The sequence below is a fragment of the Salvelinus fontinalis genome, chromosome 2, assembly GCF_029448725.1.
Source record: "Salvelinus fontinalis isolate EN_2023a chromosome 2, ASM2944872v1, whole genome shotgun sequence".
Classification (NCBI taxonomy): Eukaryota; Metazoa; Chordata; class Actinopteri; order Salmoniformes; family Salmonidae; genus Salvelinus; species Salvelinus fontinalis.
This window is the reverse complement of record NC_074666.1, coordinates 29960502-29973578: the sequence shown is the minus strand read 5'-3', so window position 1 is coordinate 29973578 and position 13077 is coordinate 29960502. Positions and strand designations below refer to the sequence as shown.

Below are 13077 nucleotides of genomic sequence, written 5' to 3'. Positions count from 1 at the left end.
GCCAGGTTTCCTCCAGACGTGATGCTTGGCATTCAGGTCAAAGAGTTAAATTTTGGTTTCATCAGACCAGAGAACCTTGTTTCTCATGGTCTGAGAGTCCTTTAGGTGCCTTTTGGCAAACTCCAAGTGGGCTGTCATGTGCCTTTTACTGAGGAGTGGCTACCATAAAGGCCTGATTGCTGGAGTGCTGCAGAGATGGTTGTCCTCCTGGAAGGTTCTCCCATCTCCACTGAGGAACTCTGGAGCTCTGCCAGAGTGACCATTGGGTTCTTGGTCACCTCCCTGACCAAGGCCGTTCTCCCCTGATTGCTCAGTTTGGCCGGGTGGCCAGCTCTAGGAAGAGTCTTGGTGTTCCAAACTTTTTCCGTTTAAGAAGGATGGAGGCCACTGTGTTCTTGGGAACCTTCAGTGCTGCAGACATGTTTTGGTACACTCGACACAATCCTGTCTCGGAGCTCTACGGACAATTCCTTCGATCTCATAGCTTGGTTTTTGCTCTGACATGCACTGTCAACTGTGGGTTCTTATATAGACAGGTGTGTGCCTTTCCAAATCACGTACAATCAATTTATTTTACCACAGGTGGACTCCAGTCAAGTTGTAGAAACATCTCAAGGATGATCAATGGAAACTGGATGCACCTGAGCTCAATTTTGAGTCTCATAGCAAAGGGTCTGAATACTGAATAAGCCGAAGGACACCATCTCAACCGTGAAGCACGGGGGTGGCAGCATCATGTTGTGGGGGTGCTTGGCTGCCGGAGGGACTGGTGCACTTCACAAAATAGATGGCACCAACAGGTGCACGGTGTTTCCTCCGACACATTGGTGCGGCTGGCTTCCGGGTTGGAAACGCGCTGTGTTAAGAAGCAGTGCGGCTTGGTTGGGTTGTGCTTCGAAGGACGCGTGGCTTTCGACCTTCGTCTCTCCCGAGCCTGTACGGGAGTTGTAGCGATGCGACAAGATAGTAATTACTAGCGATTGGATACCACGAAAATTGGGGAGAAAAGGGAATAAAATTTAAAAAATAAAATAAAATAATAAATAAATAAATAGATGGCACCATGAGGGAGGAAAAGTATGTGGATATATTGAAGCAACATCTCAAGATATCAGTCAGGAAGTTAAAGCTTGGTCGCAAGTGGGTCTTCCAAATGGACAATGACTCCAACCATACTTCCAAAGTTGTGTAATGCCTATGGCTGCCTTAAATATGGCTCTCAATCAGAGACAACAATAAACAGCTGTCTCTGATTGAGAACCAAACCAGGCAACCATAGACTTTCCTAAACATCTATACTGAACACAACCCCATACAGCCATAGGCATTAGGCTATTGTGGGTAATTGTCTATGTGATGTTGCATGTTTTCACTCAGTATTATAGCGGTCACGTTCATTTTGTATTGTTTGTTAAGTGTTCTTCGTTATTAAAGGCAGCAGACAGGACAGCACTGGAGTGGCAGGGCAGTTCACTTTAGTGTTCAGGGTCAGTTCCACCCGCCCCACCCCCACTCTGACTGACCACACACTGAACTGGTGGTCTGTGGCGTAGCAACATATAAGGGGTGTTGGGCCTGGGAGGCTGCTGGTCTGGATAATGGTCCCCATGTGTGCCTGCTGGATCTGGCAGTGCAGCCCACGGGGAGACAACAACTGTAGCTTCCCACTACGATGGCCACTGAACACTAGGCAAAGTGGGGCCTGAGTCCCAGCCCACCCAATCCCCTCCACCTGCAATGCCTCCACACACATCACACCATCACTGTGATCCTTGGAGGTGCAGATGAGGTGCTTGACTGGACAGGGGCTGAGAGACATATCCAGCACTAGGACCTCTGGGGCTCCATAGGCCACAAACAGCTCCTCCTGGCTGGGGTTGTAGGCGAAGCCCAGAGCCTTGTCCAGGTGGAGGAAGGGCCATGAGAGCACCAGCAGCTCCCCATTAGCTGGAGAGAGGAGCCTTGCCACACCATCGTGCGTCACCACCAGCAGCCGCGCCCTGCTCTGCCCAGACTCCACCCGCTTCATCACCTTCAGGCCACAGCCTGTGTTGTTGAAGAGGCGGTACAGACCGTGCAGCCGCCACACTGCCAGCGTAGAAGGAGACTGGCACAGGATGCAGTTCTGCCCCATCAGTGACATGCCCCTCACCCCGCCAGGCGAGTCCACATAGAGCTTGAACAGCAGGTCTCCCCCGCGGCTCCACTCCTTAACCCAGCCCCCCACGGAGGCAGTCAACAGGCTGCAGGTGTCCGGGCGCAGCAGCACGGAGCTAACTGGCTGGGCGTGGGCGCGGAATCATGTAGTAACCAAACGGAATCATGTAGTAACCAAAAATGTGTTATACAAATAAAAATATATTTTGTATTCTTCAAAATAGCCCCCCTTTCGCTTGATGATAGCATTGCACACTCTTGGCATTCTCTCAACCAGCTTCATGAGTTCCCACATATGTTGAGCACTTGTTGGCTGCTTTTCCTTAACTCTGCGGTCGTACTCGTCCCAAACCATCACAATTGGGTTGAGGTCAGATTATTGTGGAGGCCAGGTCTTCTGATGCACCCCTCCATCACTCTCCTTCTTGGTCAAATAGCCCTTACACAGCCTGGAGGTGTGTTTTGGGTCATTGTCCTGTTGAAAAACAAATGATAGTCCCATTAAGCGCAAACCAGATGGGATGGCATATCGCTGCAGAATGCTGTGGTAGCCATGCTGGTTAAGTGTGCCTTGAATTATAAATAAATCACTGACAGCGTCACCAGCAAAGCACCCCCACACCATCACACCTCCTCCTCCATGCTTCACAGTGGGAACCACACATGCAGAGATCATCATTCACCTACTCTGCGTCTAACAAAGACACAGCGGTTGGAATCTAAAATCAAAAATTTGGACTCATCAAACCAAAGGACATATTTCCACTGGTCTAATGTCCATTGCTCATGTTTCTTGGCCCAAGCAAATCTCTTCTTATTATTGGTGTCCTTTAGTAGTGGTTTCTTTCCAGGACATCGACCATGAAGACCTGATTCACAGTCTCCTCTGAACAGTTGATGTTGAGATGTGTCTGTTAGTTGAACTCTGTGAAGCATTTATTTGGGCTGCAATCTAAGGTGCAGTTTACTCTAAGTAACGTATCCTCTGCAGCAGAGGTAACTCTGGGTCTTCCTTTCTTGTGGCGGCCCTCATCAGAGCCAGTTTCATCATAGCGCTTGAGGGTTTTTGCAACTGCACTTGAAGAAACTTTAAAAGTTGTTGAAATTTTCGGTATTGACTGACCTTCATGTCTTGAAGTAATGATGGACAGTCGGTTCACTTTGCTTATTTGAGCTGTTCTTGCCATAATATGGATTTGGTCTTTTATCAAATATGGCTATCTTCTGTATACCACCCGCACCTTGTCACAACATAACTGATTGGTTTAACAAACTATAGTTTTGGCAAGTCAGTTAGGACATCTACTTTGTGCATGACACAAGTAATTTTTCCAACAATTGTTTATTTCAGATTATTTCACTGTATCACAATTCCAGTGGGTTAGAAGTTAGCATACAGTAAGTCGACTGTGCCTTTAAACAGCTTGGAAAATTCCAGAAAATGTCATGGCTTTAGAAGCTTCTGATACACTAATTGAAATCATTTGAGTCAATTGGAGGTGTACCTGTGGATGCATTTCAGGGCCTACCTTCAAACAGTGTCTCTTTGCTTGACATCATGGGAAAATCAAATTTAAATCAGCCAAGACTTCAGTTCATCTTTGGGAGCAATTTCCAAACACCAGAAGGTACCACGTTGATCTGTACAAAAAATAGTACGCAAGTATAAACACCATGGGACCACGCAGCCGTCATGCCGCTCAGGAAGGAGACGCGTTCTGTCACTTAGAGTTGGACGTACTTCGGTGCAAAAAGTACAAATCAATCCCAGAACAACAGAAAAGGACCTTGTGAAGATGCTGGAGGAAACAGGTACAAAAGTATCTATATCCACATGTAACGGATGTGTGTTACGGGATTTTTGTGTTTAATGACTAAAATATGTATACATTTGACTTAGAATTATAAACTAACAGAATACTACTATATTACTGTAAGAATTAATCTTATTATAATCATAATGTTGAATGTTATGTGTTCCTTGTTAGAAAGAATGGGTTTATCTTCAGACAGGCGAGAATGATGTCTCTACCCAGGGAGGGGAAAGACCTTGGGTTGGTTGCAGATAGTAATGAGAACTCTAACTGTATTGCCATTGTATTCTAGAGGAGGATGGACATTAAAACCTATGACATCATCTTTATTATATAACCTGATGTAAATTGTACTATGATTCAGTACTCTCGAGAATAAACGCTATTGATTGATTGATTTTAAGACTGGTTTCTGTCCATTTAATGCTGATAATTATCTTACAAATTCTTATTTATGGGCAGAGTGTTTTAATTGAATTGGTTGATAAACATAGGAATAAAATTCCTTTAACAATGTGAAATGGCTAGCTGGTGCTCGCTAATAGCCTTTCAATCGGTGACGTCACTTGCTCTGAGACCTTGAAGTAGTGGTTCCCCTTGCTCTGCAGTGGCCGCGGCCTTTGTGGAGCGATGGGTAACGATGCTTCGTGGGTGTCAGTTGTTGATGTGTGCATAGGGTCCCTGGTTCGCGCCCGGGTTGGGGCGAGGGGACGGACATAAAGTTAAACTGTTACACACAGTAAAACAAGTCCTATATCGACATAACCTGAAAGGACGCTCAGCAAGGAAGAAGCCACTGCTCCAAAACTGGCATAAAAAAAGCCAGCCTACGGTTTGCAACTGCACATGGGGACAAAGATCGTACTTTTGGAGAAATGTCCTCTGGTCTGATGAAACAAAAATAGAACTGTTTGGCCATAATGACCATCATTATGTTTGGAGGGAAAAGGGGGATGCTTGCAAGTCGAAGAACACCATACCAACCATGAAGCACAGGGGTGGAAGCATCATGTTGTGGGGGTGCTTTGCTGCAGGAGGGACTGGTGCACTTCACAAAATAGATGGCATCATGAGAGAGGAAAATTGTGAATATATTGAAGCAACATCTCAAGTCATCAGTCAGGAAGTTAAAGCTTGGTCGCAAATGGGTCTTCCAAATGGACAATGACCCCAAGCATACTTCCAAAGTTGTGGCAAAATGGCTTAAGGACAACAAAGTCAAGTTATTGGAGTGGCCATCACAAAGCCCTGACCTCAATCCTATAGAAAATTTGTGGGCAGAACTGAAAAAGAGTGTGCGAGCAAGGAGGCCTACAAACCTGACTCAGTTACACCAGCTCTGTCAGGAGGAATGAGCCAAAATTCACCCAACTAATTGTGGGAAGCTTGTGGTAGGCTACCCTTAACATTTGACCCAAGTTAAACAATGTAAAGGCAATGCTACAAAATACTAATTGAGTGCATGTAAACTTATAACCCACTGGGACTGTGATGAAAGAAATAAAAGCTGAAATAAATCTATACTATTATTCTGACATGTCACAATCATAAAAGAAAGTGGTGATCCTAACTGATGTCAGACAGGCAATTTGTATTAGGATTAAATGTCAGGAATTGTGAAAAACTGAGTTTAAAATGTATTTGTCTAAGGTGTATGTAAACTTCCGACTTCAACTGTGTATGTGTATATATATATATACATACATAGACATGTGTTTTAATGTTTTAAAATAAATTTTAGATTAAGGCTGTAACGTAACAAAATGTTAAATTCAGTGGGGGTCTGCAGACTTTCTAAATGCACTGTATATGAATGCAGCTGACATTACATTAAAGCCATTAGAAGCAGTTTATCATAGCACACTACGCTTTATTACAGGCGACAGGTTCAGAACACATCACTGCATTCTTTACCAGAAAGTAGGCTGGCCCTCATTGAAGTCACATAGGTCAATTCATTGCATTCTTTAATCTATAAAAGCGCTCTTACAAAAACAAACACTAGTATCTAACATCATTAATGATGTGGTTAAAAACACCAACACAGAATCCAAGTCCAATGTGTGAACAGTCTCTCGGTTGTCCAACCCTCTAAGGTGAAACGTGACGTGGCCATTCAGATACAGTATGGTTCAGGTTGGAGAGGGTGTTTTGTTTTTGATGAGGTCCTGTCAGTCAGATTGAGGTTCAGCTGAGGCAGTATGTCAGTCAGGACGTCAATGAGGTTGTCCAGCCCCCACAGGTACCCGTCCTCTCGGTTGCCCTCTTCCCAGGGGGTGCGGTGGTCCAGGGTGAGAGGAGGCGGCAGGGGAACGGTCTTCCCAAAATCAATCATCCATACTCCAGTCTTCCCTGTACTGTCATGCACAAAAAGCAGGGAGCTGCCCACTACCTGCAGAGAGAGACAGATGTTATTGTGCACCTCTCCATACATAGACCAGCATCAAGACATGCAAAGCATGCATTATACTGTGAAAGCAGTGCAAAACAGCTTACCTCGTGTGTCCTGAAGAAGTCAGATGTCTCCAACACCAGTTGAAGCTCCTTCAGTCGTCTTAGATATCCCTTCTGAAAATGGAGAAGAGAAATGTAATCCTGAAAGAGGAAGGGGGAAGAGGGTAAGATTAAGAGCGACACACACTCACCACAATTAGAGCGTTGCAATCCACATAGTCCTGCAGTGCCTGCATCACCTCTTCTCTGCTCTTGGTCCTTTTGAAGTTTGTGTTGCACACACCATCAGCCTTCTAAACAGGGATTTAAAAATGTTGTAGACAGTCACATCAAATTATTGGCACCCTTGATAAAAGACTACAAAATACATACAGTACAAATACCTTGCTATATTGCATGCTCCAAAACATTTGGAAATGATATTATACTAATATTGCTCAGAGAAAGACATTTGTTAAATTATTGGCAACCCTAAATATTCTTAGAAATAACAACTCCCTTTAATTAAAGAACTGTATTTTGGCCTTCCACTGCTTCCCGTTTCACTGGGGTATAAACATTGGGTAAAATCCCTTTGTCATCCATCACCATGGAGGAATGCAAAGAACTCACAAATGAAAAGAGACAAATGGTTGTCTCTCTTAATAAATCCCAACAATGGGTGCAACAACAAAAAAGTGTATAGAAAAATAAATACCACTTACCACTATTAGGGCAACAATTAAGAAGTTGAAAACCCCTGGAACAGTGGTAAACTTACCTGGTGGAGGACGTGTGTGGGCACCTTAATTTAAAATATATTTTGGCAACATCCTCAGGGAACTACATTTAGGTCTGAAAGGCAAAGGAGTATTTTTTGGTTTCCCAAAGATTATTGCCACTTGCCCATACATTTGGAAATAGTTGTTTACACGCAGAAATGCCATAACTTTTCAGGCCCTAAAACAACAGGTAGGAAACAGAAAAATAAATAAAATTGACTGGCCTGCTAGCGACATTGAACATGCAACTTTTGCCAAGCGTGAGACGCTCCTATTCATTTCAATGAAACTTGGGCCCCAGTATAGGTCCTATGCTAGATTATTGAAATGATTTGCAGTATGGTTGTTTTCGGTTTTAAAAATCACCTGCCTAATGGGAAAACCCCAGAGCAGTCTGAAATTGTCAGTCTTTCACTTAAACAAAACAATGGGTATGAACCAAAAATATGTTTTAGGCTAGGCCTAGTAGAATTCTTTGCAGTTTTGTTGTTTCGAGTTGTATTTTTTTTATCAACTGGGGCAACCTCAGAGCAGTTTATTATTATTATTTTTTTACCAGGTAAGTTGACTGAGAACACTATCATTTAGAGTAAAGACCTGGGGAATAGTGAGCCAATTGGAAGCTGGGGGTGATTAGGTGGCCATGATGCTATGAGGACCAGATTGGGAATTTAGCCAGGACACCAGGGTTAACGCCATGGGATCTTTATTAACCACAGAGTCAGGACACGTGTTTAATGTCCCATCTGAAAGACAGCACCAATCACTGCCCTGGGGCATTGGTACATTGTTTTTAGACCAAAGGAAAGCGTGCCTGCTACCGGCGCGCCAACACCACTTCCAGCAGCATCTGGTCTCCCATCCAAGACCAATCCTGCTTAACTTCAGAGGCAAGCCAGCAGTGGGATGCAGGGTGGTCTGCTGCTGGCTACGTGCTCAGTTAACTTGCACCAAGCAACCCACAAAGTCAATCCCTGCTTCCTTATCTCTAGGACTATGCAGGGGAAAAAACAGAGGGAAGTTCTCTCGCTCACTATGACACAAATGTTCAAGCATTGAAAAAAGATTGTAGACAACTAATGGTTCAGGCTATAGTATGAGGAAGCATTGCCCGCTAATTCTTTTACCATATTTTGTGCTGCTACCATGTGTTGTCGCCTTGCTATGTTGTTGTCTTAGGTCTCTCTTTATGTAGCATTGTATCTCTTGTCATAATGCATGTTTTGTCCTATATTTATTTTTAATCCCAGCCCCCGGCCCCACAGGAGGTATTTTGGTATGCCGTCATTGTAAATAAGAATGTTCTAAACTGACTTGCCTAGTTAAATGAAAGGTTAAATAATAAACACTTTTTTAAAAATGTAAAAGTATGATGTAAGTTCATTTCAGATATGTCTAATGTCTGAAACCCTACTTCTTTAAAGAGTATCTTAAATAAATCCACTTTGTCTGCTAAATGACTAAGATGTAATTTCTCTTACAAAGTTCAACAGCCTTGGCTCCGGTCATACAGCACTTAAACCATAGAAACACAATGGATCAATACATCTGACCAACTTATCTCGTCTCCCTGCATTTGTCTGTCTGTCTGTCTGTGTGTGTGTGTGTGTGTGTGTCCATGCCTTGATTCCCTCGATGCGGAAACCCAGAGTGGTGGTGGAACTCAGGGTCTCTCTCCACTGCATGTATCTGGTCTTGAGTACTGCCTGTAGGGCTTGCTCCTCTGCAGTGGGGGCCTCTGGGTCCACGTCCACCATCTTCTCATACATGTCTTGACGAGGCTGGGGATGCTCCCGAGCCTTCGTCAGCTCCTCCTCCAGGTATGTCCTAACAGAGCAGACAGCTCAATATTATATACATACTCATCACAAGACAACACACCCAGAGTCGGTTTGCCTATTCCTGGACTCAAAAGAACACTTTAGCCCAGAGGTTGGTTTTATCTGGGTCAGGGTTAACCAGCTCCCAGTGTCTCTAAATCACACAGTCACACACCGGGTGCCAATCTTGCAGTCCATGATGGCGGGGGAGTTGAAGTGAGTGAGCAGGTCATCCATCATGTTGTAGTCCTGCTCAGCCCGCTGCACCACTCCGTGGTAGCCTGGTACGAAGGGCCTCAAAGAGTCCTCCATCAGCCTCTGCAGGCACTGTTGCTCCCCCTCAGAGTAGCGCTTCAGCAGCATCCCATAGTCCCCTGCATGGAAGCTCCCTGGAACACCAGCCACGAAAGGGGAAAAGAGGGAGGGGGGAGACTATGCATGTTATACTTTCAAAACACATTTGGTACTACACAGCCATTTGTATTAGCAGTAATAAATACTAACTTCACAAAACCATCAAGGCAGCAAAAGACCAATTAAAGAAAGCCCGACAAAGAACCAACCTGCATGTCCGACCACTTGTACCCAGGGTTGTGGCTTCTTGGGGGGCACGGGGAGGGGAGGCAAGGTCCCTGTACTTCCGGGTTTCTTCCATGTGACGCCCTGCATGGGAAGAGCAAGCAATCGTGCACATTACACCTCACAACTCCATTCCTTAGCGTACAGTGCAACACCTCTAGCTACATTTCCTCCCTTGTAACTCCACTGAGAGACACCGTCATGAGAAAGACAACCTCAGACTTCAGACTCCGTCACACAACTTTTTGACCTATGGCTGAGTGTCTCTATGGAAACAGCTATTGACCGACCACCAGACTGAGCCAAGACATGTAGGAGAGGTTGGGCTGGGATCTTACGCAACAGTAGCTATTAAAAATATTGCCTAGTCAGACCATTATTACTGTTCCTGCTGGCCGATATGCGTTATTAGGTAGGTAATGTTAAGTGTAGCACAGAGAATTTTCAACCAAACCTTTACTTACCAAAATTCCCAACTTGGAAGACAACACATGTTCTAAACTTCTATGTCTAGTTTCAGGGGGTTCTTTGAATTTAGAAAATGTGCCATTATTACATTAAATAAATGTTTTGTGCCACAAAGTAAATCACACAAATTATTTTAATAACGGAGCATTTTCTAAATTCAAACAAACTAGACATGGAAGTTTAGAAGAAGTGTTGTCTTCCAAGTCGGGAATTAGGGAAGAATCGCCAAGTAAAGGGTCTTTGTGCTACGCTTATCACCTACCTAATAACGCATATCGGCCAGCAGGAACAGTAATGGCCTGACTAGACAATATTGTTAATAGCTGGTGCAACAGCTGCACATTCATCAAACATTTACAGGCTGCTGGACTTGTTTTGATCAAAGATGTAGTGAATGTGAGACCACACCCACACGTTAAAGTACCACAGTGAGTATGCACAGTAGGTGTTGAGTTTGTTGTTCTGCTCTAGGTCTCTGTAGTTTGACAATATTCTAAAACATTTCCCCCAGTATGTACAGATGAGGATATGCATTTGTGTGGAAATACTTGCCCAATCTGTTCTCCATTAGTGTAGTGGCCTGCAGCTACACCTGAAACTACAAACCCCCAGGTAAGGAGAGTGTACACCTGAAGGAGTTGACCAAACCTTTTTGTTCTTCAAAACTTAGTTGACTAGAACTAGACTACTTTCTTTCTATACAAATACAATGAGATTTCAAAGAATAATTGTCCCATCTTTGTCCAATCTCTAATATATCCCCACACATCTATGCCCATCCTTTTTCTATCACCCATTCCCTCTCTCCTGCATGTTGTCAACTGTAGGATAGTGGGCAGCCAGAGCAGATAAACTCCATAAATGATGGATGCCAAGGGAGAGGCCTGCGTATTATCAGGGAATGAGAGGGTGGAAAACCTTAGTTCATGTAGACAATACTCACTATATAACACTGTGGAGTGTTGACTAGTAGACATGATGCAACACCCTGGTGCTGCCGGGGGTGAAATTCTGTAATCATCTCTGTATCAGTCTAATACTCTTTAATGCCCGAAAAGGTTACGTAGCTGCTAGCATGATACAAATATCCTATCCCCAGCTCAGTCTATACAGTGACAGGCTTTGAGCCTCTGTCTGTAGATACAGAGGGATGAGGAGAGGGAGCGAGAGAGGGCACCTAGGAGACAGATCACAAGTGTTTCGAGTTTCTGTGCCATTGTGGACTTCTTTTCCCTTTGCCTTCACAGTAATAGAAATTGCATAAGATGTACAGGCATGACAGATTGAGATTTACCGGGACTGGAGAAATCACACACGCTGCCCTCATTTCCAGCAGTTTAGACTAAATTTAGCAGAACTGTTGAGCCAAAGCCAGTTCTAATCATATAATCTAATGAAACCTGCATCTTCCTGAGCAGAATGTTACATTATTTCAGACTCATGCTGATCGGTCCCATCATATGGCAGTTGATAGAGAATGATATCATTAACATAATATTGGTTGGGCCCTCCATCACAGGGGCGCACTCCCAAAATGTTACCCCGCACACACTCACCCGGGGAACCTCATCAGGAAAGCCGCGGTCGTCCTCGTATTCTTCAAAAGACGAGGCGGGTGACAACTCAGACGATGAGGAGTTTGACAACTTTCTGAGTAGAAGTGATGCGGGGGAGCCTCCGAACCCACTGTCCGAACAAAACGAATCCTCGTCGGGATGAGAGCCAACGGAGATCCCGCTAACCCTGATGGACTCCAATTCAATTCGGCATGGGCTTGTATTACATTTGACCACCAGTTGTGGAACATTTTCGTGTGCGTTTTCGCAATATGAGGGGAAATCAGCGGCATGTTTTGTAGAGTCTCCCTTCCCGTTTGCCGACCATACAGGAACCCCCGATACGTTTGGGTAACTATGGTTCATATCGGGCTATGAGCTGTGGTCACTGCGTTTTAGTCATACTCATCGGAAATTTTGCGGTGAATGAGTGCAGCCTCACCTGATTTCGATGCTGCCGAGGTTTGCTAGCTAATCCAAACGAAAAGAGAGCCACGGTGCATTTCATCTCCGAAGGGAAACAATAACCTGGCTGATCTCAGCAACTCGATGCCCCTTTGAACCATCCAAAACAGTTTAACCACCTAAGCATGCCTATTTTTACATTACCTTTTGCACGGGTAATAAGGCAGGTATTGCGATGTTTTAATTAGCAAACACATTCACATTTTTATAACCGCGACCAAATGTTTTCAACCAGATGCTGGCAACAATTCTTCACCACGTAGGGGTGCTAGAATTGCATTAGTTATTCTTTAGCCACTCCCTGTTGACACAGATAACCCCGCCCATAAGCTACACTGTGTTGGCCACATGTTAATCATCGATAAGTGGCTGTCTTGCCATGGGGCTGTAGCTCAGCTTATTATAAAGAACTAGTCTTGCCTTTATTTTCTGGAGAATTGCCATTTTAGTTAAAAATGGTTATAAAGTATTGAGCACGTGCTACACAAGCACAGCATTTTGCATTCATAACTAAAACCCATTGAGAGGCCATTCAATTTTAAATGTGTAAAGTTATGAATGATCCTCTAAGAAACAACTTCTGATAGATAGTGATTTAGTTAAATGGAAAGCATCTGACATTTTATTAGCAGTGGAGGTCAAATCTAAAAACCAAAACTCCCCTCCAAAAAACAGCACAAAAGGCCTGTCAACTTCATCCAATATTCTCATCCTCCTACAGTAGTAGATGGAAGCAGCTCTTCCAGCTGCTCACCCAGGAGTGGAAGGGTCCAGGCCTGGAAGATTCAATATTAATTAATGAGACCCAGCCAGCTGTAGTGGCAGCTGCCCCTTGAAAAAAGCCATAAGGAGGAACCTTCAGCCCATCCAAGCAACACTAACTGTACTACAGAGAGAGGACACTGCACTTAGTTCACTCACACAACTAAGAGGAAAAGCTGCTGCAGTGATGATTAATAGCATAGATACGTTGAGTAAAAGTATCAATATTTACAGACTCAAA

At 44.2% G+C, this 13077-nt stretch overlaps 1 protein-coding gene across 2 annotated transcripts; it reads right to left on the bottom strand.

Moving 5' to 3' along the window:
* Positions 1–5820: 5820 nt before the first annotated feature.
* Positions 5821–12365, bottom strand: LOC129816103 (inositol-trisphosphate 3-kinase C-like). Of its 2 annotated transcripts, none has more exons than XM_055870246.1 (7): positions 11610–12365; positions 9570–9669; positions 9182–9395; positions 8809–9013; positions 6617–6718; positions 6468–6539; positions 5821–6363 (listed from the first exon to the last, which is right to left on the bottom strand). In XM_055870246.1, exons 1-7 carry the CDS (start codon positions 11973–11975, stop codon positions 6088–6090), a joined length of 1335 nt encoding a protein of 444 aa, XP_055726221.1. In that variant the 5' UTR covers positions 11976–12365; the 3' UTR covers positions 5821–6087. The 2 variants fall into 2 exon arrangements, with proteins under 2 accessions (XP_055726221.1, XP_055726230.1); XM_055870255.1 differs by having other exon boundaries at positions 12052–12364.
* Between the last annotated feature and the right edge of the window lie 712 nt (positions 12366–13077).

Excerpts from the sequence above, each read along its gene's own strand:
- LOC129816103 (XM_055870246.1), bottom strand. The coding sequence starts at position 11,975 with ATGAACCATAGTTACCCAAACGTATCGGGGGTTCCTGTATGGTCGGCA. Across the intron at positions 9,396-9,569 it reads ACAAGTGGTCGGACATGCAG|GGAGCTTCCATGCAGGGGAC; the intron begins GTTGGTTCTTTG and ends CTGGTGTTCCAG. Across the intron at positions 6,719-8,808 it reads TCCGCATCGAGGGAATCAAG|AAGGCTGATGGTGTGTGCAA; the intron begins GCATGGACACAC and ends ATCCCTGTTTAG.